At 38.2% G+C, this 25,662-nt stretch overlaps 1 protein-coding gene across 5 annotated transcripts in view; it reads left to right on the top strand.

Moving 5' to 3' along the window:
* Nucleotides 1-25,662, top strand: part of CRB1 (crumbs cell polarity complex component 1) — a 267,605-nt gene that overhangs the window by 103,779 nt on the left and 138,164 nt on the right. For all 5 annotated transcript variants that reach the window (XR_009563008.1, XM_060294412.1, XM_060294325.1 and 2 more), the window contains one exon: nucleotides 18,328-18,909. Coding sequence is in view for 4 of the 5 variants with exons in the window: in XM_060294412.1 (XP_060150395.1) it covers nucleotides 18,328-18,909 (582 nt within the window). In the remaining variant the exon portion in view is untranslated. The remainder of the gene's footprint in view (nucleotides 1-18,327; nucleotides 18,910-25,662) is intronic.

Raw genomic sequence — 25,662 nt, 5'->3', positions numbered from 1 at the left:
ACCTGGGCCATGGCAGTGAAAATGCCAAGTCCTAACCACTGGACCTCCAGGGAACTCCCAGAAAATTACCGTTTATATTTAATTTGATTTAAACTAGGAGAGACAACACCAGGCAAAGGCATATATTCTATTGGGAAATTCTCTAAAATGTCCAATGGTGGCTTTAAAAATATGAGAATAGCAATATTTTACATCTATTTTTTTATTACTCACTTTGAGTCTGAGCAGATGGTAATGAAGAGATTTGGTCACCAGTTTAAAAGCTTGTCTGTTTGTCTAATTATATTTCTTTTCCCTACAAAGTAAAACTGAAATATATTGGATCTCTTTATTGCTTGTAATGTGCCCTCATTCCTCTCTCTCTCTCTGTGTCTTCTTTTCTTTCCCATTAAATTTGTTTACCCTTTTTTTTTCTCCTTTGTTTCCAGCAATATAGGAGCATTTAGAAGCAAAACTATCTTGGAGAGGGGTGGGGGGATGATGGCAAATGGATCAAAAACTAGCTTCTGGTCATTTGGTGGTTATAGCAATAATCATAATGGGAGATTTTCAGCTACAAGTAGTTTCTATAACAACATGATAGGGTGCTTTAGAAATAGACCTGAGGTAAATAGATTCTTTAAGCGTCTCTTAACCCCTTTTATACCACAGGATTAGCATCTTCTTGGAGGATAAATATTAGTTGGCTTATTTGATGGAAGCCTTTAAAATATTGCTTTTATGTTGTAAAGATTAAACATTTTATTTTTCTATAGAGACCTGGCTTTAGCTGATAGGATCTTAGGTTCCTTCATTTCAGAAAATAATTGATAGCATCCTTATTCTGTTTCTGCATTGTGAAATTGAAGTAGTCTTTAAAGCTGATTCTTTCATTGTATTGCCCCAAAATGTGGAAAGCGGTAAATACTCCTCACTATAGCATCTATCAATTCTCTCATAGGTCAGATGTGCTTCAAATTAGGCATGGTTTCTATTTGACTTATAATTTACTAAGTATTATAAAAGGACGTTTATTGGAATTGTTTTGAATTTATGGTTTTAGCTTGGTAAAAAATGACATAAGAAGAAAATGAAGGCTCCCATTTCATACATAAGTATCATTCAAGAGCCCCTTCTAAGTGAAAGATTAATGGGAGTGTACACCAGGTATATGATGCAAGAATAGATGGTGGTGGGCTGGGGACAGTTTTTCAAGAGAAAAACACACGGAAAGCTTAAATTTAGTGACACAATCAGTTACATTTCGGGAGACAGGGATTAAGCTTGCTTGGTTCAGTTCCATTATGAATTACTGATTATTGACTCTATGCTGGATATGGGAGGTATATACAATGATAACTAATACATGGGATTTACTTTGAAAACAATTACCATATCGAGTGAAAACATTTTCTATTATTAAGCAAAATATCAGTTTACTTAAGTTTATTGATTAAAAAGTAATTAATTATTTGCTCAAGTTCATCCTTCTTCTTTCCCCCTCCCTCCACAATATTTTAAGTGCAAAGACACAGCCATGCCTTCCTAAAAGAGGTGATTATGGGTATATTTCAGCCCAGGTGATTCATCCAAGGTACAGTGTCTCATGTCTGCACATGTAGCTCACTTCTATGCATTTTCCACAATAGAACTATCCTTATACTTTTATTATTTTCTATTCAGTTAAGCTGCCAATTACCAATATGAGACACTGTCTTTCAACTCTCAGGAGGATGTCAACAATCACGCGTCTCCCTCTGAGTTTTCTCTCGTTCCCCTGGTGTTCTGTGCTCGGTAATGAAGGCTCAGGCTTCATTCCGTGTGTGCTTGCCACAGCCTTCTGGGGTAGCGTTTGCCAAATGGGCCCCTGGGAGATGGAAACCCATCCTCCATGTGTGTCACGGGCTGTGCAGCAGAGCTAAGGCGTGCCTGTGCACCCCAGGGCCTGCTCAGAAGGCAGGGCACACGGGCAGGGGGACATCCACACTCCAGAATCTTCCCCAGACCAAAGGCGCAAGGGCATTGTACTTGCTGCACTCAGTGTCACGGGGCTTTTAACTGAATAAAAAGAAAATGAAATGTATTCACAATGGTTTCCAGGTTATCTAGTAACCACAGTAACCTGGGCTTTCCCCAAGTCTGGCTCACAACCTACAGTGACCAGACCAGCAAATCATTCTCTTTCTGTTACAGTGTGGTGAGCCTTAAAGTGGAAAGAACAAATTGCCCCCGGGGGAAAAGCAATCAATCAGCAAAGCAAACAGTCAGCGTGGACTTAGTGTTCCGAGTGTGGTGGGAACTGAATACGCAGAGCATATGTACAGACAGACTGAAGAATTGAATGTTCTAGTTCCTGAACTTAAAGTGTTTGTTTGCTAATTATGAAGACAAGTCTCCATAACGTGAAACAGAACAATTCAGGAAATTCATAAATAAGTGTGATGTTGTCTTAACAATGATAAGTTCTGTGTCTGCTCGGGCCAGGAGATGAACAAGAATGCAAAGATCTGGGACGACTCCTGGGAACGTAGGCTTCTAAGGATGTGCACGATTTGAATGTACATCATAATTAATAGACTGTTAGAAAGTACCTTGACACCTCTTTATTCATGCCTACTGCTATAATCATATCATAAAAGAAGATAATTTAAATCCTAGAGGACTAATGGCTTACTCATAATTATAACCAAAAGTTATTTTTCTAGACATTAGTTCCCTGTACAAAATAATGAGAAAACTGTTGAGATCTGCATTGTCCCACATAGTAGCCACTAGTCACGTGTGGCTCTGAGCACTTAAACTGTGGCTAGCTAGGGCTGAGGTGCACTATCAGTGTAAAATGCACATAGGATTTCAAAGACTTAGTATGAAAAAAGATGTAAATATCTCATTAATTTTTAACTCTACATATTAGAATGATACTGTTTTAGTTATATTTGGTTAAATAAAATATATTATTTTAAAAAAATTAATTAATTAATTTTTGACTCTGTTGGGTCTTCGTTGCTGCTCAGAGCGGGGGCTACACTTTGTTTCAGTGCTAGGGCTTCTTCTTGTAGTGGCTTCTCTTGTTGCGGAGCATGGGCTCTAGGTGTGCGGGCTTCAGTAGTTGTGGTACACAAGTTCAGTAGTTGTGGCACGTGGGCTCAGTAGTTGTGGTGCATGGGCTTAGTTGCTCCGTGGCATGTAGGATCTTCCCAAACCAGGGATCAAACCCTTGTCCCCTGCATTGGCAGGTGGATTCTTAACCACTGCACCACCAAGGAAGTCCCTAAAATACATATTATTAAAGTTAATTTACCTGCTTACTTTTACTTCTTAATTTAATTGTAATTTTTTTTAGCATCTTTATTGAAGTGTAATTGCTTTACAGTGTTGTGTTAGTTACTGCTGTATAACAAAGTGAATCAGCTATATGCATACGTATATCCCCATTTCCCCTCCCTCTTACCTCCCTCCCACCCTCCTTATCTCACCCCTCTAGGTGGTCACAAAGCACGGAGCTGATCTCCCATGCAGCTGCTTCCCACTAGCTGTTTTACATTTAGTAGTGTATATATGTCAATGCTACTCTCTCACTTCATCCTAGCTTACCCTTCCCCCTCCCCATGTCCTTAAGTCCATTCTCTACGTCTGTGTCTTTAAATTATACTTTTCACTAGAAGACTTAACATTACATATGTGGCTCACATTGTACCTCTGTTAGACAAGGTAGAGATGCTTGCTATTTAAATTGCAGTCTCTGGACCCTCAACATCAGCACCCCTGGGGGATTATTAGACATGCTGACTTTCGGGCCTCACCCTGAAAGAACTGGTGAGTCAGAATATTGGCAGTGTTCATGAGATCCTCGTGGTTCATATGAATGGGGAAGTGTGAGAAGTGCTTATCTACATACTTCTTAGGTGCTTCCTTTTAATGATTCTATATTCATGTTTTGGATTTTTTCAAATAAATGTTTTAAAGTCTTTTTGGCATCCTAATCTACCACATATTAGCTGCATAACTTTGGGGAATTTATTTAACATCCGTGAATCTCAGTTCCTTACTTATAAACTGGCTGTAATCCCTCCAACCTCTATAAGAACTAAATGTGACATTTATCCCCAGAAACCAATAAATTGGAGGCATTTTTGTAATATCAATAATAAAATTGAAACAGATTATTCTAATTTTTTCATTCTTATATCGTCCATACTATTTTGGTGTACAGTGGAACAAGCTAAAATTTGAAGGGCTGTTTTCACTTATTTTACCAATTTTCTTTATTTTTTTTCTTTAGCCTTAGTTACGTATAATTACTTAAAAATCTGATAAAAATCTAATGGAAGATAATTAAACTTTCAGGTGCCTTTTTAGAACAAAAGTGCCATGTAGCTAAATTATTCTTCATGATGGTTTTATAATTAATATTGAAATTATGTCTGTTGATCATTGATTGGTTAAATAAATGTGGCTTTATGGAGTGAGAAAAAAAAAACTTTTATTTTTCTCCTCATTTAGAACATTTTTAGCTTTACTGTGGGAATTTCAATTCGCTAGAGGCAAAGGAGCTAGTAAAATGTAAGTATTCCGTTAAATAAAAGGGGTTATTTAAAAGCCTGTCCTTATTAAAGTGTACATGGATTACAATAAGGTCAGTGTTTCTAGGCCTGATTAGCTTTAAATGAATTTAATGTCAAAGGAACATATTAGACCCTCATTAAAACTTTCAGTGATTGACATTTAGTAAAAATGACCTTCACAGTTTGCATTATTTAGTCATGTTCTAAGGATGACACAGGGCAGGGCACCTTCTCTGGGGTTAGTGTGTGTGTGATTGCAGCCACAGGCAGGATGTACTTGGTCCATCACCCTGACCCTATTGACAGAGACCTGATCCCATCCAGACCTGTGATCAGGCATATTCTGTGTAGATGAGGACCCCGAGGCTTCTTTTCTCATGGGGAGGATTTGAGAGCAAAAGAAAGCTTTGGAGAAGCAGGCCCCTGATTTCATCTGTGACAATGTTAATGATCAGAAATTGTACATAAAAGCACCTAGCAAGATGGCAACCATACGTAGGGGATTTAAAATACCTCTGTGGAAAAATTTCTTGGTGAGTCTATGGACACTCTATAGAGGAGGTGAGATGCAGATGACACCAGTGAGCTTTGGCACAATCTTCTCAACTGGAGCAGCAAAATGGTGCTTCAGAGTTTGCTTGTGAGTTAACTGTGCTAAATTTGCAGTTGGCCATGCTGGGCTCCTACATGGACCCTGAGGACAGATTCTCAAGAATGTGTGATGACAGTAAATTTATACTTCCCAGAACTCAAAAACTAATAACTCTTTCCAATATCATATAGTCTCATTTTCCTTGGATTCATTCTTTTATTAAACATGCATTTATTTACCAAGCACCCACTATGTCAAGGTACTGTGCTTGTCAGTAGAAGGGGACCAAGGCAACTATGCTTTGGACTCTGCATTGAAAGGAAAGACAAATAATACTGATAAATCATTACTTATTATACATTTTTATAAAGAACTTTATGTATGTTATCCTTTTTATCCCTCATGATAATAACAATAATAACTATAATACAAATTGGCTGACAACGCTCTCTCTGTTACAAGCACTGCTGGGAATTTTATTTACGTTAAATAATTTAATCTCCACAATAAAATTATGGGGTAGGCATCGCTTTTATAGAAATGAGAACAAGGCACAGAGGTGTTAATTATCTTAATAAAACTCATGGCCTCTGTAAGTGGCAGAGTCAGGATATAAACCCAGGCTCCAGAGTCCATGCTCTGAAGCACTGTGCATATGGCTACATAGTATCTCCCTTAGAAACGAGGAAACAAGCTCCATGACACTGATTCTGCTAAGACCACAGGTATGGGTAACAGCAGAGCTAAAATTTAAACCTCTGTCTGTCTTACCACAAAATTATACTCATGTCGTTACATTAAATTGGCCTCAATTTAGAATTTAAAACCATGTCTATAGAAATAGCTATGTATGAGAGAGTGAATGCCTAGTTTTTTAGAGGCCACAGGAATGCAGAGGAAAGGAATGGTCTTAAAGGGCCCATCTACTTCTTTAACTGTCCCGTGAGAGCCTATCATTCTGTGCATTAAAGTAAGTGATTTACCCGATGATTTGCTCTGCTTGATTTTATCAAAAGAGGTGAGAATAGGAACTTCACAGCGAGGCTTAAATGATAATTCAGGTTTTCTTGCTCATTCATCCATTATTCAACAAATTTCTATTGATTACCTACCATGTGCAAGCTATTTGACTACTTCCCGAATAAAGATTGGCCCCTCCTGCCACATTCATCCTCCCCCGGCCGGTCCCGACCCTGGAGTTATATTTCAGTCTCTGCAGAATGCTAGGCTCAAGAAAATTCAACCAGACACTATATTAGGTTGACATTCTTCAATCTGGAAATTTCTCCTCTATCTCCAGTAGCATTGTTTAAAACTTCTATTTCATTCTAAAGGCAACTCATCATGGATGATTTGAAACCTGAACATCCCAAATATTTGCTGTTTGAAATCCAAACTATGATTGAAATTGTTAGGTGGTTCACCAAAATGACAAGGGCCATCCGATTTACCAAATTTCTGAAGGAAGAGACAATAAATCTTGAATAAAAATCTTTTTCTTTGACAGCTGAATTAAATCCTCTTTATTAAGTCAATGGCTATTCCAATTATAGAAATCAATAGTGGCTTTTGAGATGTGGTTTAATGAAATATAGAAATCTATATTAACTTCTAAAATATCAAGGATGTAAACATAATATCTATATAAAGACAGTAGATTTTGTTGTTTCTTAATAAAAACAAAAGTACAAATAAAATAAAAACAACTCACTAGCAAATGTTTACTTATTCTTCTATAGGAAAAGATCTTTTATATGAAAGAATATCAGAAACGATTCAGTAGATGTTGCTGGGAATATCAAATTTATGGTCACAGTTCCTCAATTCATCTTCCATTTTTACTTAGGTAAAATTAGGTTAAATGTATATTAAGACTGGAATTAACATTAAAAAAAAAAAAACCTGTGCCATAGTATGTCAAAAAAATTACTTTATCCTGCAATGGGCATGTCCTGCTCCCGTCCCAGGCAGCAGCTTTCCCCAGTCCCTGCCCACGTCTCAGTAGTTTGAGGAAACAACACAGTAAAATACCTGCCCCAGAGCAATGAGCTCAGAACACTTTATTTGTAATAGTGGGAGTACAGGTGAGTGTTTGATCTACTTAAATGTGAGGCGTATTTAAAACTGCTAATTTAACCCAGGTATGCACAATAACAGTAGTTCCACCTACAGCCCTTCCTTCTTCTGCTAACAGATTTGATTCTTAGAATTAATATCAATAAAAATGAGGACTAGAGAGTGATATGGGGAGAATTCGGTTAATAAATCCTAGGAAAAGACTAATAAGAGTTGTATACGAGGGCATTTAAATTAAAAAAAAAAAAAACAAGGGTCAGTAGTTAGCCCTACAAATACATACACGTGTACACATACACATGCAAAGTGTATATGTATATACACTTTATACAGCAAGGGGCATCTTTAAGGTAAGGATCATGGCTTTGACTATTAATATCCACAAAATATTCACTGAGCATTTGCTGGGCATGAATAGGCACTAGGAACACAAAGATATAGCAGATCCTCTGAACAGTAAAACCCTTATCACAACTCTCAGTTCACGTGGTATTTCTCTGAGCCCAAACTTAAATGATACTCAAAATATAGTGAGATGGTAAGATACTCTTGGGTGAGAGCAGATTTTTTCCTACGTCTAAACTGCATTTACCTCGGTTTGATCCTCAGCAACTCCAGGTACTTTACGGGAAAAGTGTCTGGTCTGTTGAATGAACCCATCGGTAGGCTCTCCGTGTAAGCGTATACTTGGGTCTGTGTTTTGTTTCCTAAAATAAAATTCCTGCAGTGACAATGTGTTAGTAAATGGCACTTTTTATGTTATTATTGTTATTGCTATATTTTGTATTAATCTAGTAACTTCTCTATTAGGAACCCCAAACGATCTCTAAGCATCTTATAACAATAAGACCTAACATTTATTGAGCGTTTACCATATGTCTGCCAAGCGTTTAAATCTAGTGACTTAATCATCACAAAACCCCTAAGAAGTGGGATCTACTGTTCTCTCCTTCCTTGAGGCTGCGCGTGGCAGAGCCAGGACTGATAGGGCGTGTTTCACTTCACAGACTTTGCTCCTCCGGCACTCTTCCTCTCTGGCAAATCTCCAATGGTTGGCCAGTCCAGACGTTGCCAAAAATGTTGGTAATAAAAAGAAAGTTGATAAAATTTTCAGATTCTTGACTGATGATTATTAAATCAGAGAATTACCTATTTCATAGATAAGTACATTAAAACCATCAAGGACAAAGGAATGAGTAGTCTTCATAGATAGTAATCTCGGAGATATTAAAATGCTTTTCCCTGAAATCACCTTGCAGTGTTTCATTGCTCTGAATAAATATATTCTACCTTATAACTAAGCTAAATTACCAAAATGGCCATTTTCCAAGTAAATCAAATTATTAGAAAATACCCACACACACATAAATAAATACTAAAATTTGAGTGCTCATCTTCTTTAAAACTGGTCAAGTTACGTTTTACTTCTCAGCAAATATATATATATATATTTGTATATGTATTTGTATGTAATGTATATATAATGTATAAATATTTTATTTTGTCCTGAACAGAGAGTTCAAATTGCTCTTCAACCTCTAAGGGCTCCCTGCAGGCATCTCCAGAAAGTGTGGGAGGCTGAGTGACTGGACTGCAAGGTCTCCTCCCCTTCTTCAGCCTGAGCTGGTCCACATTCCAATTTTGTGTGTTGGGATTACTCATGGCATTTTCCTTGGAGGAGTTCTGCTGTAATTAAGAAAAACGAAAAAGCCTGAAACCCATTATTCTAGAACTTCTTATAATATCCAGTAGATGGCAGACTTTACTACAAGAAAATAGTTTGGCATACTGTATAAATTGGTCTGAGAATATCAGTTACACTTCACACCCAGTAAAGTTTTTACCCTGTGTCTAAGGCTCATATGAAAGCTGGAAACAAAATTCTCTTCCTATAAGGTTTTTGTGTGTATGTCCATTTAAGTCTTGTTCTTTAGGTATTATCATTATGAGAATTATTTTGTTGTTCACTGAACGTACACACAGTGTACATGGTATAATGTAATAGTATATATGATAGATTGTTTTTCAACTTAGGTGCACAAAACTGAAATAATCATAACTCTTACTTCATGACACTGCCATCATTGGTCTGTGCATATTCTGCTTTTATTTCCTTAGTTGGCTATTTAATTAGTTGTTTTTAATAAGGCAGTAAATTGCAGTTCCTTTTTATATTTGAAAAATATTATTTTCTTTTTGATAGGCAATTGTCTTTGCTTGTTTAGTAGCTGAAGCATCAGTTAACAATGCCTAGGTCACAGACCGCATTTCTAAGAGGGCCTGTTAGCATCTCACCTAGGGACACACCCATAAACCCAGACAGCAAATGGTGCCAATAACAACATCACCCCCAGAGAAGACCAAGTAAAAGGATGTGCTTGGTGGATCATCTTGTCCAGTACCAGCACTGAAAACATAATTCGAAGTGCACACGTAAGCAAAGCGATGGGTGTGTGTGCATGTGTGTGTGTGTGACTATATTATAAATCTACCTATTTTGCTTTGAAGGATATTTTTTATTACATTTATTCAGTAATACTTTAAAAGTTACTGAGAGTTATAAGGAAACAATAGTACAGTTCTTACCACCCCCATGCCTGCTTCTCATTCCCAGCCTGTACTCCCCAGAGGCAACTACTTGAAACTCTTCCTGCTCTTCCTTATATATTTTTAAATAATAGGCTAGGCTTTACTTTTCACTTTTAGCTACTGACATAATCTCTTGGAATTCTACTATGATAAAAGTGGATTGAACCTTCCTGCAGGTCTCAAACATACACACACACACACACACAGAGTCACTCCCCCAGCTCTACTTGATATCATTACATTATTACCATTATTGTTATTATAAAGAATTCTCTTCAGTCACATGGTATATTATGACTTCATTTCCTTTCTTGTACAACATTCAATTTTCCTAGAATTAATACTGGTAAGAGGTTTTTTTCAATTGTTTTGTTTAATTTTCTAACATGTGGTACTCTGTGCATTTTTCTTCCTGGAATTCTTCCTGGAGCTCCACTTTTTCTGCTCTCAGGGCTGGTTAATCTCTAAGCCAGCAGCACATCTGCCATCTGGGAGCGATTTTCAGTAACATTTTTTGCTCCTTTCCTTTGTTAGATCGCTTGTACCCTAGATTCCATTCTCTTTCTTGGCTTACACCCTCATTTCCATGGCCCATATATCTTCAAGAAGCTCCCTGAAAAGTGAAAATTTGAATCCCTGAAAATGTTTCTCTTATCCCTTCGAATGTGATTGATAGTTTAGCTGGGCGTAGAATTCTAATTTAGAAGTTATTTCCTTTCAAGATTTTTAAGGCATTGTCCTAACGTCCTCTAGTTTCCAGTGTTTCTGTTGATCAATCAAATGCTATTCCGATTTCTGATACTTTGTGAATGAACTGTTTCCTGTCCCACCTCAGGGAAATGATGTGCCTTGCTGTGGATTTATTTTTTATTCATTTTCTAGGGCACGTCATAGAAACTTTAAATCTGTAAACTTACTTGTTTTTAATGATAGGAACATTCTTTATGTTCTGTCATAACTTCAAGTTTCTTCCCCCTTCTCTCCTTGTCCCCCTCACCTCCTCCCCATTTTCTTTGGTGTCTCATTCGAAAGTCCTCCTTGACTGATCTTCTAGTTCCCTGTTTTTTCTACCTCCTATTTCCAATCTCTTGGTAATTCTTTTGTGGGGGTGAGGTGGGGGAGATTTTTCTCAGCATTAACTTTCAATCACTCAACTGAATTTTTAAATTTCTGCTACTTGTATTGTTAATCTCAAAGATCTCTTGTTTTCTAGAAGTTTATCTTTATAACCCTTCTACTCATTTCATTGCTGCTATATCTTTTCTTGACTCTTTAAAAATAATAATTCTCAAACTTACATAAGTTTTGGTCCTCTCCCTACACTGTCTTTGCCTCTTCCAAGTTACTTTTTTTTTTTTTTTAAATGTGTGTTTTGGTCTTTGTGTTTGATCTTAGTTAGAGGTTTTCCTCAAATGTCTGGAAATCTCATACAATCTGTTCATATATAATAAGGAAGTACTATTGTTTCTTAAGTTGATTAGTGAATACAAAAATGTTCATTTATCATTATTTTTTAGAGTATAATTTAAAGTATAATTAAAGGATAACTATGCCCTATATGCTTATGTACATTTCATATATAGCTCTTATTAAAGAGCTATTTGAAACCTCTTTCTTTATGTTCTAGGATCTGCCAGCTTATTAGGATTTATTCTAGAGTGATCAGGCTGGGTCATTTCAATGGATGACATCCCATATCAGTATCTGAAAGTATTTTCACTCAGGCTGGCCAAGAGAAATAACTCTGTTTCCTGCTTGGAGTATAAACCTGGTTTCTAGCATTTTTAGAAATGAATTGGAAATGAGCTTGCGGAGTGCCTCACAATTCTGTATAGACATCCACTTAATTCCGTCTTCAGCCCGGACCCAGCCACTCCTGCATCACCAGTGTCTCTGAATCTGCCTTCATGGGAGAAACGGACTTGCAGTTTCCTAGTGTGAGAGATAGAATATGAGCATCTAAGTGCTTTCAATGAGTTTTCCAAACAACCTTCCTTTTTTCAGCCCCACTTCCACGATCATTTCAGAAGTACCTGGAACGCCTAATTCCTGAACCTGTCTGGGGTTCTGTGGCATAAACTGGCCTGGTTCTGGGATTCTCCCACTGCTGGCATGGTGTCTGCTCTTTCTGGCTTCCTAAGACTAGTACTACTCGCCCACTTCCAGTGTGTATGTGTATGTGTATTTATGGCTGTCTACCTCCTCAACCTCTGTCCTGGCTCTTGTAAGTTTATGATGACTTATTTCTTTCTGTATTATTTTAGGATTTGGGGGGAGGTCTGATTTATTGAGGTATAATTTACATACAATAAAATTCACCACTTTTAAGTGGCAAATGCACACGATCAGTGACTGCCAGCACAATCACCATACAGAATGTTTCCATGAAAATTCCTTTATGCCCCTTTGCATTAAGTCCCTTCAACCACTTCCATTCCCTGGTGACCACTGAACTGCTTGCAGTGTTATAATTGTGCCTTCTCTGGAATGTCATAAAAATGGAATAATACAGCAGGTCTGGCTTTTTCATTTAGCATAATACTTCAGAGATTCCTTCATGTTATTCTGTGGATCCGTAATTTGTTTCTTTATATTCCTCTGTAGTAGTCCAACATATGATATATTAAAATTTATTTACCAGTTGATGAACATTTGGGTTTTTTCCAGTGTTGGACATTATGAATAAGGTTGTTAAGAATTTTGCAAGCAATTTTTTGTATGGGCATTATGTTTTCATTTCTCTTGGGGGAAATACCTAGGTGTAGGATTGCTGGGTTACACGGTAAATGTATGTTTAAATTTATAAGACACTTCAAAACTCTTTTCCAAAGTGGCTACACCATTTTGAATTTCCCCCAGCAATGTATGTAACTGATACAGCAATAATAATAATGATAAAAGTAGTCTTTTAAGGTATGATGTATTATTAAGGACAAAAAATGATATTTTATGAATATACTGGGGTCAAACCAGCAAGATGATGTAACCATTCGGAATTTCTATGAACATAAGAACATTGCTTCAGAATATAAAAGTGAAAATTGTCAGAACTAAAAAGAGAAATAGAAAATTTATAATCACTATGGGAGATTATAATGCATCAATCTCAACAGAGAGAAAAAGTAGAAAAAAATGAGTACTGCTATAGAAGCTCTAAATAACACAATTAACAAACCTGATCTAATTGATTCTTACAGATTTTCCATGGGGCAAAGAAGAACTCACAATGGAAATTAGAAAACATTTTGAATATAATGAAAAGAAATTTTAAGAAACACAGTAAAGCTGCATTTTTAGAGAAAATAATTTTAGTCTTAACTTAATAAATTAGAAAAAATCTGAAAAAGTAAACAGCAAGTTAAATCCAAAGAAAGAAAAACTAAGAAAATAAGGCAAAAGCGGAAATGTATAGGGCAGAAAAGATAGTATAAACAAACTCTACAAAGTCGAAGTCCATTATTTGAAAGACTAATACAATTATTAATACATAGACAAGAAAGATCCGTTATAATAAAGAGGGCATGAAGGAGAGTTCCATTTTCTCCACATTCCCAGCACTTGGTATTGTCAATCTTTGTTATTTAGCCGTTCAAATGGGTGTGTAGTCATACTGTTTTAAATTTCTGTTTCCCCAATGATGTTGAGCATTTTTCATTGTGCTTATTTGCCATTCCTTTAGGTCTTTCATGGGGTTTGGAAGGCAGCAGAAGTAACAGTTATGTGAATATCACCATGGTTAAGTAGGAAACTCTATTCAAATTATCCTAACTTCTAAAATAATGCAGTAAAAAGAAATGGACTTTGGAATCAGACACACGAGAGGTTCAAATCCCACCTCTCTATGACACTGTGCAAATGACTTATTCCTTATAAAACTTAAAATGTTTTATGTTTTATCTGTAAAATGTTTTACACAAATGTTGTTAGAAATTCATTCTTTAAATTGCACTGTAAGGGCCTTGGATATAAATGCTAATTTCTTTGCTGTGTGTTTTTCCACACAAATGCTTCAATTCATGGCTTAAATGAAGATACTTGATTTTTGAAGGAAGGAAAAAACCATCACCATTACCACTAACAAACTGAAGCAAAACAGAACAAAATCAAAAACATAATTTCATAATAGGCCCTTGACAGTGGGAGTTAAGAGAGCAGACTTGTAATATTTGATTGTCTTTTTTTCAGTTTGGACACAAGAACTTTAAGTACTCCCAAATGTTTGAACTATTAAATATCTCTTCATTTTTCCTCCCTATTCTCTGCCCTACACCCTCATACTTTTCATACTATTGGCAGAGAATGCCAGTACCTCTCATGTGTTTTTTCTTTCTTCTGAAAATAATACGCTTCCTTCACTTGCATTCATTTAAAAAGACATCTCAAGTACCTTTTCTTCAGTGAGGTTTTCCCTGGTACATTTGCCCTGGGCCCTGTGGTCGCACAGCACTCTTCCTTCCATGTTTCTGTGGTGACATTTCTCCCCTTTCTTCCAATAAGTATGTACTGAGCACCTACAATGTGACAGGTAATGTTATAGACCCAGGAAATACCAGAGACAAGGTCTTCCCCTTTCCTCCATGGAGCTAAGATTGTAATGAGGAAAACAGAAAACATACATACACACAAAGAAATAAGAACATTTCATATGTATTAGAAAGCAAAACAATAAAGGTTTAGAAAAGTTCAGAGAAAGCTTTTCTCAGGAAGTGACATTGTAGCTAAGACACGAACAACCAGAAGCCAGCCATACATTTGAAGATGTGATTGGAAAACCAGCACCTGAAAAAAAAAAAAAAAAAAAAAACCTATAGTAAAAGGATGCAAGGATGATTAATTGAGTTTTTCCATAGGGACTAGAAAAGTTTTGCTCTCAGATCAACCCTCCTGATAACATATAAGCATATGTTAATCTTCTGTGCTCAGGCACTGGAGGAAAACTGTCGGCTGCCAGAAAGACTCCACTCCACGGAAGATAATTGTGAAAATCTTCTCACTATTGTGTGATGAACCAGTCAATCATTATCTTCTCCATCTTCTCATCACCCAGTTGGTGGCCAGACCACATTAAAAAGAACAACTTCTCTAAACTCAAAATGGATTAAAGACCTAAATGTAAGGCCAGACACTATAAAACTCTTAGAGGAAAACATAGGCAGAACACTCTATGACATAAATCACAGCAAGATCCTTTTTGACCCACCTCCTAGAGAAATGGAAAAAAAAACAAAAATAAACAAATGGGACCTAATGAAACTTAAAAGCTTTTGCACAGCAAAGGAAAACATAAACAAGACGAAAAGACAACCCTCAGAATGGGAGAAAATATTTGCAAAGGAAGCAACTGACAAAGGATTAATCTCCAAAATTTACAAGCAGCTCATGCAGCTCAATATCAAAAAAACAAACAACCCAATCCAAAATGGGCAGAAGACCTAAATAGACATTTCTCCAAAGATATACAGATTGCCAACAAACACATGAAAGAATGCTCAACATCATTAATCATTAGAGAAATGCAAATCAAAACTGCAATGAGGTGTCACCTCACAGCACTCAGAATGGCCATCATCAAAAAATCTAGAAACAATAAATGCTGGAAAGGGTGTGCAGAAAAGGGAACCCTCTTGCACTGTTGGTGGGAATGTAAGTTGATACAGCCACTATGGAGAACAGTATGGAGTTTCCTTATAAAACTACAAATAGAACTACCATACGACCCAGCAATCCCACTACTGGGAACATACCCTGAGAAAACCATAATTCAAAAAGAGTCATGTACTACAATGTTCATTGCCGCACTATTTACAATAGCCAGGACATGGAAGCAACCTAAGTGTCCATCAACAGGTGAATGGATAAAGAAGATGTGGCACATATATACAATGGAATATTACTCAACCATGAAAAGAAACGAACTTGAGTTATTTGTAATGAGGTGGATGGACTTAGAGTCTGTCATACAGAGTGAAGTAAGTCAGAAAGAGAAAAACAAGTACTGTATGCTAATGCATATATATGGAATCCAAAAAAAGAAAAATGGTTCTGAAGAACCTAGGGGCAGGACAGGAATAAAGATGCAGATGTAGAGAATGGACTTGAGGAGACGGGGAGGGGGAAGGGTAAGCTGGGATGAAGTGAGAGAGTGGCATGGACATATATACACTACCAAACGTAAAATAGATAGCTAGTGGCAAGCAGCCACATAGCACAGGGAGATCAGCTCTGTGCTTTGTGTCCACCTAGAGGGGTGGGATAGGGAGGGTGGGAGGGAGACGCAAGAGGGAGGAGATATGGGGACATATGTATATGTATAGCTGATTCACTTTGTTATACAGCAGAATCTAACACAAAATTGTAAAGCAATTATGCTCCAATAAAGATGTTAAAAAATAAAAAAAGAAAGACAGCAATGCTCCTACCCGTGGGCAAAGTCATGGTGGCTTACGGTACAGATAGCACCAGCCCTGTGCACTGCATGCAAGGGATCCAGCAACTGGCTCTCTTCCTTTGGAGAGTGTTGTTTCATGAAATGCAAGATTAGAGAATGATTAATGAAGAATTAACATTAATAATATTACCAATTATAAAAACTAACAATTGTAAAATCTTTGCTATGAGATAGGTATAAAGTCAAACATTTTGCATGGATTATACCATGTCATCAGCAGAAAATAAAATAAAAAACAAAAGCAAACAAACAAACAAAAAAACTAAAAATAGAACTACCATACGACCCCACAATCACACTACTGGGAATATACCCTGAGAAAACCATAATTCAAAAAGAGTCATGTACCACAGTGTTCATTGCAGCTCTATTTACAATAGCCAGGACATGGAAGCAACCTAAGTGTCCATCAACAGATGAATGGATAAAGAAGATGTGGCACATATATACAATGGAATATTACTCAGCCGTTAAAAGAAACGAACTTGAGTTATTTGTAGTGAGGTGGATGGACTGAAGAGTCTGTCATACAGAGTGAAGTCAGAAAGAGAAAAACAAGTACCGTATGCTAACGCATATATATGGAATCTAAAAAAAAAAAATGGTTCTGAAGAACCTAGGGGCAGGACAGGAATAAAGATGCAGATGTAGAGAATGGACTTGAGGAGACGGGGAGGGGAAAGGGTAAGCTGGGACGAAGTGAGAGAGTGCATGGACATATATACACTACCAAATGTAAAACCGATAGCTAGTGGGAAGCAGCCGCATAGCACAGGGAGATCAGTTCTGTGCTTTGTGACCACCTGGAGGGGTGGGTTAGGGAGGGTGGGAGGGAGGGGATATGGGGACATATGTGTACGTATAGCTGATTCACTTTGTTATGGAGCAGAGTCTAACACAAAATTGTAAAGTAATTATACTCCAATAAAGATGTTAAAAAAAAAAACTTCTCTTTCTGCAGGAAGAGAGGGAAGAAATTTATCATTATACATATTTACCAAAGTTTACATGCTATTTTCTTCTGACAGTAGTTGATTTATGTCTCATAAGAGCAAACTATTCATTTTGTAATTTTTAAAATTATAAGCCTGTACGCTTACCCACTATTACATTAGTGAGTAATATTGTGAGACAGGAAGTAAAAATAAGAGAATGATGTATTAGATAAATCCACATGCAAAAGACAGTGTTTTGTGAGCTGATGCAATTGAGTTGCCAAATCATAAAGATTCTCTGTGATCATAATGTGTGTAGATTCAGGGAAACTTTGTACACATGCATATAGCCAGTGAATTTGGAAAAGAATCATAGAATTTTTGCTTTCTTGCAGGTTATCATTCCAATTAGAATTTTTAAAATGTATCCCTAGAACAGAGAAGCTTTCAGAAAATTGAAGTCCATAAACTTTACAACATCTGCTTCCTTGCAGTGGGACTTAATCTGTCATCTGTTAAGATGTACACAATATTGTGTTGCTGTGAGGATTATAAATAATATCTGTGAAACACCTGACATGCTTGGTACAGAGAGTAGACCTTCCACAAATAGTTGGTATTTTCTTTTATTTTTATATTTTCACTTTTCTATGCTTTTCTTTTTAGAGCATAAATGGTGATTGTGATAAACAGTCATAAGCCAAAGTATAGTATTTATTCAAATATTAGTTTCAGTTCTTATATTCAGAGACAATTTTGTATCTCATCTCCCAGTATACCCCCAAAATTCTCCATGAGAGAATGTGAATTTCAAAATTTGGGATTTATGGGACAATTTAACAATTCACCCCATTGCTCAACAGCACTTATACCTGAGAAAGGAAAATGCAGGAGAAGCAAAGAATCTGAAACCAGCCATTTTTGTTTCTTATTAGAAGTATATGAAAAAAAAAAGACAAATCATCATTAGTGACAAAAGTCATTATTAGACAAATTTGACAAATTCATCACCAGAATGCAGTCAATTTTGTATTTCATTGAGTTTCTTTGAGATGCATGAAGAGCAGAAAGAAGGAACTTCTTTAATTTATTGTCCACCATTTATTTGTAAGCTTCATCCTGATGTTTTTTATTTCCTTGTAGATTCCTTGTGCAATAAAAATGACACCAAGTGCCTCTCAGATTCTTGCCAAAACAATTCTACATGCAAGAATTTTTCAAAAGACGGCAGTTGCCATTGTTCAGGCACAGCCATTAATTTGGACAAAGACTGTGACCATGAGGAAGACGCTTGCTTCTCCAGTCCCTGTCCAGGAAATGCCACTTGTGTGAGCGTCCCAGGAGAGAGGAGGTTTCTGTGCAGATGTCCTCCTGGGTACAGTGGGACCACCTGTGACACGACCATTGCTCCCTGTGGCACCAACTCCTGCCAACACGGAGGCTTTTGCCATCAGGACCCTGTGCACCCTGTGTGCATCTGCCCTGCTGGATATGCCGGAAGATTCTGTGAGCTGGAGCACGATGAGTGTGCGTCCAGCCCCTGCCACAACGGTGCTGTATGCCAGGACGGAATCAATGGCTACTCCTGCTTCTGTGTCCCAGGCTATCAAGGCAGGCACTGCGACTTGGAAGTGGACGAGTGTGTGTCAGACCCCTGCAAGAACGAGGCCACGTGCCTCAACGAGATAGGACGGTACACTTGCATCTGTCCCCACGATTACTCCGGTAAGTGTGATTCCACTCAAATCCCAGATGATGTAATTAGCATTCCCTTTAATGTGACAGAAGCAGAGTGGCCTATTATGTCCCATCCAACTGCTTATGAAAATGGCCTTGACAGGAACTCATCAACAGATAGAAAGCTTCCTAAACTACTAAAAATCCACTGAGCTTAAGCATTTGTGTACTGTCACTGTCGTCGTTTTAAATGGAGTCCTACATTGTTTAAAACATAGATTTAGCCTAGAATTAGTGGGCTCTGCAGGACCTAGCCTTCCAGGTCAGGGCAATACAGGCTCCCCGGCAGGGCAGATGCCCTTCGTCCTAGCTAACCTAACATGTGCCCTCTCCTGCCACCGCAGCCTGGTGGGGGCAGGCCACAGGATGGACATGGGTAGATGGGTTTCTAGTGTTGGAGTGTGATAAACACACCAAGGATAGCAAGGCTGACAGAGCATGGCAGATGAGATAAGTCACGAGTTTACTCCTAAAGAAGTCGCTTCTTGTTGAATCTCTTGGAAATAGCAAGTAATAGTGCCTCATACCTATTCACAAAGTTTTTGCTGATGTTGATTTAGTAATAGAGTAACAAGCAGCTCATTCATTACAAGGCTACGTGCTGTTCATCATCCTCGCGCTCAGTCTCCATTCCTCCCCCCTCCCGCCATTCTCCTGAGTCAGCTGCCCATTTAGGTCAGTTTTTCATGCCAACAATCTTCCTTACACCGTTTTACTCTGTGGATTTTCCGTCTACTGTAAGGGGTCTTTGCTTTCTCACGTTCGTTCTAACTTCTGCTCACCACTTTCCCGGGCTTCCTAACTACTAGCTCTGTGACATCATTCTCCTGTTATGCCTCTTTTTCCCTTAGTTCGTGCCACTTTTGTAGCCTCCTGGGGTATTTGGCTTCCAACTTGCCTTTTCCCAACCCTTTGACACTTACTTCTTGGTCTTGTCATTCTTTTTCCAAGTATGCTAAGCAATATAATTATTTAACAAATATTCCCCTTCAAAATTTGTACCAGAACCCTCCAGGATCATTTTGCTAATATTACAGATTCTAGAAATGTCTATTTTACAAAGTAGACATATCCCTAGTGGCTCTGATATAAAATTTGCTCCCTCTCCCTTGACCTTCACCTACAGCTAATCCTCAAATTCTGTTGTTTTGACATCCAGGAGGTCTCCCAAATTGAGCTCATCCACTCTGTTGCCAGTGCCTTGCCTCATGCCGTCAGATCTCTTGTGTGAAGCACAGTACATTCTCCAGACCCTTATCTTCCCCAACTGGTTCTAAACAATGCCTCCAAAATAATCCTTCTAAAATAGACATGGCTGTGCTGTTCCCTTCTGAAGGGCCTTGAGAGCTCCCCACTACAAAGAGACCAATTTTAATGTCTCACTAAAAACCCTCCATAATTTGTCCCTTACTTATGGGTCATATCTCCACCCACCATTCCACCAAGGCATTCTATTTCCTCAAGGCATCTTCACTCTTTATTCTAGTGGCTTCCATCCTTCTGGAAGGCCCTTCCTCGATTCACAATATCTACTCTGTGAAGTTCTTCTTTACTTTAAATCCTCAGTTCACCACCCAGCTCAAGAAGTATTTCTGACTTACTAGTAGCTATGTAGTAATTATGATTATTTATTACTTCCATAGTAGTTTGCACCTCTATTAAAGAACTCCCTGTATTCTGTCCTCTTCTTCAGATATGTGTTTTTGTCTCCTCCCACTAAAGTGTTAGTTTTGAAAGAAGTCATGTCTTATATTTGTTCTTTAATTCATCAATACTTTGGGGGTATTTATTATATTAAGTTAGTGAATTAAAAAGAGTAGTACTCAGCACAGTGAATAATGGTGGCTTAATAAACTGTTAGTGAATTGTTCTAATTAATTCTTCCTTAACTTTCTGGGCACCCTTCCTAGTAATGGAACTGATGTATAATAAATAGATATTAAACTAGATTTTACTTTCTCTTTATGCATACTTCATGACGGTAGAATGCTTGTGTCAAGTGGAAAATTATTTTGTTGAGTGCCTTTGAATTACCAATACTATGCTAAAAGTTATGGGGTGTACTAAAGGAGCTTATAAAACAGTACTTCTACATGAAAAAACCCCTTGTTCATATGCCATACTATCATGTCCATTCTCTTAATTGAGTTATAGCAATTGATTTCAATTATTAAGTTTTAAATTTTTTTTTATTGAGGTGCTGTTGATTTGTAACATTATGTTTCATACAAACAGCATTATATTTCTACTTTTGTATACACTACAGTGTGCTCACCACCAAAATCAATTTTATTAATTTTTGAATAAAAATGAGAAGTAAATTTTTGTAGGGCTGGTTTGGGATTGCTTCTGTTTATAAAGGTCACATTTAAAAACCACTATAGTTTACTAAGATAATATCTTCGGTTTCCTGCTCCTAATACAATATCCTGAATGGTGACTAAAAGGAATCGATGTGAGATCACATGTTTTAGCCATTTTAACTACAGTTTTCTGAAACAGTCTTATAATTGCAGAAACACAGCTTGAAAAATTATGTTTTACAGTCTGCGTGTTTTTACATTTACATTTTAATTTAATTGGATTGTAATGAATCTTTTAAGTGGTTTAAATTTAGGCATAAAAGATGTCAAAGGTGTGTCCCAAATGTGAAATGTAGTAAAACTCCATCATAAGGCATTTCACTGTGCAATAAATTAATGTATCCTGTGGCTGCATCATATCCCTGCTGGGCCTAATAAGAATCAATGCCTTTTCCTCACTAAAACACGCAAAGTCCACAATGAGGACACTTCCCTTGCCCAAACCCTGATATAAAAGTGTTGTTCCCTATTTAAATATGTTCTCCTTTTGTTTTCCAAGAAATCAGCTACATTTTAATATTTCAGCTTTTCAAGGGACGTATATACAACTTACCCACAAACAGCATTTCAGTGAACGACTCAGAAGGCATTAAGAACAAGGTCTATTATTAGCTGGGTAGGCTTGTTCGGAGAGAAATGTGTGGTTTAGGCTTGATCACCAGTCTCCTCCCACAGTGAGGTAGCCTGCGTCTGGGATCTCCTCCGTGGTTCTCAGGCCTGACTGCACAGGAGCAACTCCCCACGGAGCTCTGAGCCAGAGGTGCTCGTTTCTGCCTCCCGAGAACCACATTTAGCTGACGGTTCTAATGCACAGCCAGGCTGGAAGCCAGAAATTAAGTTTATGTGAACCTAATTGGAAAATTTTCTTGCACAGCCCCAACCTTTAGACCCTCAAGGAAGCTTGTTTTTTTGGCGCTGCCCTGTGGTTGCCAGTGTTCATGGCAACTCAGGCCAATTAATGAGAAACCCAAAGAAGGTCTATAGAATCAGGGAAAAAGCTGGAGCTGAAAAGGACAGAAGAAAGCTCTCGGCCCTCAGCACCGATTCGCGGAGGCTCCGGCTCGCCCCGGCCCTCCAGGCGCATCCCGGAAACTATATCGCAGGCCCGAGCTGTCGCGGGCCATGTCCAAATTTAGAGTGATCATAAAGAACCCGGCTTACAGGAAAAAGCCCGCGTTCCTCTGAGCAGCACAGCCAGAAAACGCAATAAATTTCCAAAGACAGGGAGGCAGGAGAGGAGAGAGTGGTAGCACTTGGAGAGAGGGTTCACCCTAAGGGGCTTCTCCGCTCTGCGCCCTCCTGCCGGGGGATTCACGAGCTATACAGCAGCGGGCTCCGGCTCCAGAGGCGCTCAAGGTGCTGGCGGGAATCTGCGCTGCATAAGCAAAAACTCCGTTTCAGCTGAAAGCGAACAGCGGCCAACTTTTTTTTAATGAAAAGAATATTAGCTTTGAGTATGTGACTGCTTTTAGTTCAAGGGCTTGCAATGGATCATTCTGTAACTGAAGTCTTCGTTAGAATTAGCCCGATTGACTAATGAACATTTTTCACGTTAAAATGTCTGCAGCATGAGAAAAATAGAGCTACAGGAGGGCAGGAGGAAGGCCAGTTGGATGCACGGTGAAGCAAAACAGTGTAGGAAAAGATCTTAGTTCCTCAACTGTAAAACAGATCTTTGGTATAAAAATAATCTTTAGGGGGCTTCCCTGGTGGCGCAGTGGTTGAGAGTCCGCCTGCCGATGCAAGGGACATGGGTTCGTGCCCCGGTCTGGGAAGATCCCACATGCCGCGGAGCGGCTGGGCCCGTGAGCTGTGGCCGCTGAGGCTGTGCGTCCGGAGCCTGTGCTCCGCAACGGGAGAGGCCACAACAGTGAGAGGCCCGCGTACCGCAAAAAAAAAAAAAAAATATTTTGGGAAATAAGAAAAAACACTATATTAAATGTACTTATCGACTGTAAGATCCATCTCTATTTCAGAAACAAAAATGTGTGAAGAAATTTATATTCAAGAAAATGTCTTAGTATACGGAGACAAGTTAGCACATGGAGACTAGTTAGAAAGCCATTGCAAGACCAGGTGTAAGACGTTAGGACCAGGCCTGGAAGAGGGGTATAGGCGTGTAAGGGAAGAGTAGGTGTACCATCCCTAGGAAGAAGACTCGCTGACATTTATCAAAGCCGGAATATTTCCAAACTTATTTTACCAACAAAAAACTTGAAATCCCTAATACGAAAATGAGAATGCATTAAAAGTTCAATTGCCATTTCCAGCTTAATGAATTTATAATCTCTACCAGTGGTTCTCAAACTTTAGCATGCAACAGACTCACTATTAAAGTACAGTTTCCGATTCAATAGATCTGAGGTGGGGTCCAAGAACTGCATTTATAGCAAGTTCCCAGGCGGTGCTGATGCTGCTAGTTTGGGCACCACACTTTGAGAACCACCGATGTAGACAATTATATGGATTCTCATGCGGCATCCTTGATTCTTATTTCACAAACTTTATGAGACGAGGAAAAAGAGTCAACACATAGTAGTTATATGTATATTTTAATATATTTTATTTTATATACTTATATATTTATTTTATATATACAGTGTATACATATGTATATATACTATTTATTACTGGAAACAGTTCCAGATAAATGATATGGGTAAAAATAAATGTTTGTTGAGTTCATTCAGTCATTAATTTAGTGAACAAGCACATATGTATATATTGAGTCCCTGCAATGTGTCAGGCATTGTTTTGTTTCTGTAAATATAATAAGAAAAGTGATGAAAAAGTCCCCTTACATTCAAGAAGGAAGAAATAGACATGTATAAAATAAGTAATAGGTAGATAAAAATATGTAGTAGGGTAGGTGGCGATAAACTCAGTGGAAAAATGTAAAACAAAAAAAGAGGGAATTAGGGATTAAGCTTTAGGTAGAATGACCAGGGAAGGCCTCACTGAGAAGTTGACAGGAGAATAAAGTTCTAGGGAGGTGAGAAAGGGAGTCGGGCAAATGCCTTGTGGAATAGCACCCCTGGAAGAGGAACAGCATGTGCAAAGGCCCTGAGGCAGAGTCCATGGAATGTTGGAGAAGCAGCAATGAGATTTATGTGATTGGAGTGAAGTGGACAAGGAGGAGACATAATAGGATCAGATTACTGAGACTTATAGGTCACGGTAATGACTTTGGCTCTTCCTCTATGTGAGATGGGAAGTTGTTGGAGAGTTTTTTTTTTTTTTTTTTTAATGTTTGTTGAAGTATAGTTGATTTACAATGTTGTGTTAGGTTCAGGTGTACAAGAAAGTGAATTGGTTTCTTTTCCATTATAGATTATTATAAGATATTGAATATAGTTTCCTGTGCTATACAATAGGTCCTTGTTGTTTATCTATTTTATACATAGTAGTGAGTATCTGTTAATCCCAAACTTGTTGAAGAGTTTTGAGCAGAAGACTGAAATGGTTTGACTCGCATTTTATTTATTTATTTATTTTTGGCTGCGTTGGGTCTTAGTTGCAGCACGTAGGATCTTCGTTGAGGCATGTGGGATCTTTCGTTGTGGTGCACGGGCTTCTCTCTAGGTGTGGTGCATGGGATTCTCTCTAGTTCTGGCACGTAGGCTCCAGGGCGTGTGGGCTCTGTAGTTGTGGTGCACGGGTTCCAGAGTGCGTGGGCCCTGTAGCTTGCGGCTCACGAGCTCTAGTTGAGGCACACAGGCTCAGTAGTTGTGGCACGTGGGCTTAGTTGCCCCATAGCATATGGTATCTTAGTTCCCCAAGATCCTAGTTCCCCGACCAGGGATCGAACCCCCGTCCTCTGCATTGTAAGGCGGCGTCTTTACCACTGGACCACGAGGGAAGTCCCTTGACTTGCATTTTAACAAAATGTCTTTGCTTATTATGTTGAGGATATGCTGAAGGGAGAGGTTAAGGTAGAATTAGGGTGCCCGATGGAGAGTAATACAATAATCCAAGTAAATGGACTATTATTTGAGAGGAAAGAGTGAAAGAGAAGTATCACAATAGCACCTTTTTTCCTTTAAAATTTAGGACAGAAATGAACACTGAAGGATCACGGATCACGCAAACGAAATGAGAGCACACCTTCCCCGGCCTGCTCTCTTCTGCCCTCTGGCGGGATGTCCAGATTATTCAGCACAGGTCTATCCTTCACAATATTTCTAGCAACCATGCAGGCTTCCTTAGAAGTTCAGATCAACCATATCGTCATGCAGCGTCTTTCACATCCACACCTGAGACTTACCCTACTTCTCTGCATCTTTTTACTCATTTAAAATTTCCTATCAGAGCTTTTTTTTTTTTTTTGATAATTCTTCATGTTCTTCTCTGAGTAGTCCTCATCCATTCTGATTGTAAG

The sequence above is a fragment of the Globicephala melas genome, chromosome 1 (assembly GCF_963455315.2).
Source record: "Globicephala melas chromosome 1, mGloMel1.2, whole genome shotgun sequence".
In the NCBI taxonomy this organism is placed as follows: Eukaryota; Metazoa; Chordata; class Mammalia; order Artiodactyla; family Delphinidae; genus Globicephala; species Globicephala melas.
Note: the sequence above shows the minus strand (reverse complement) of the source record. Positions and strands in the feature narration are given on the sequence as shown.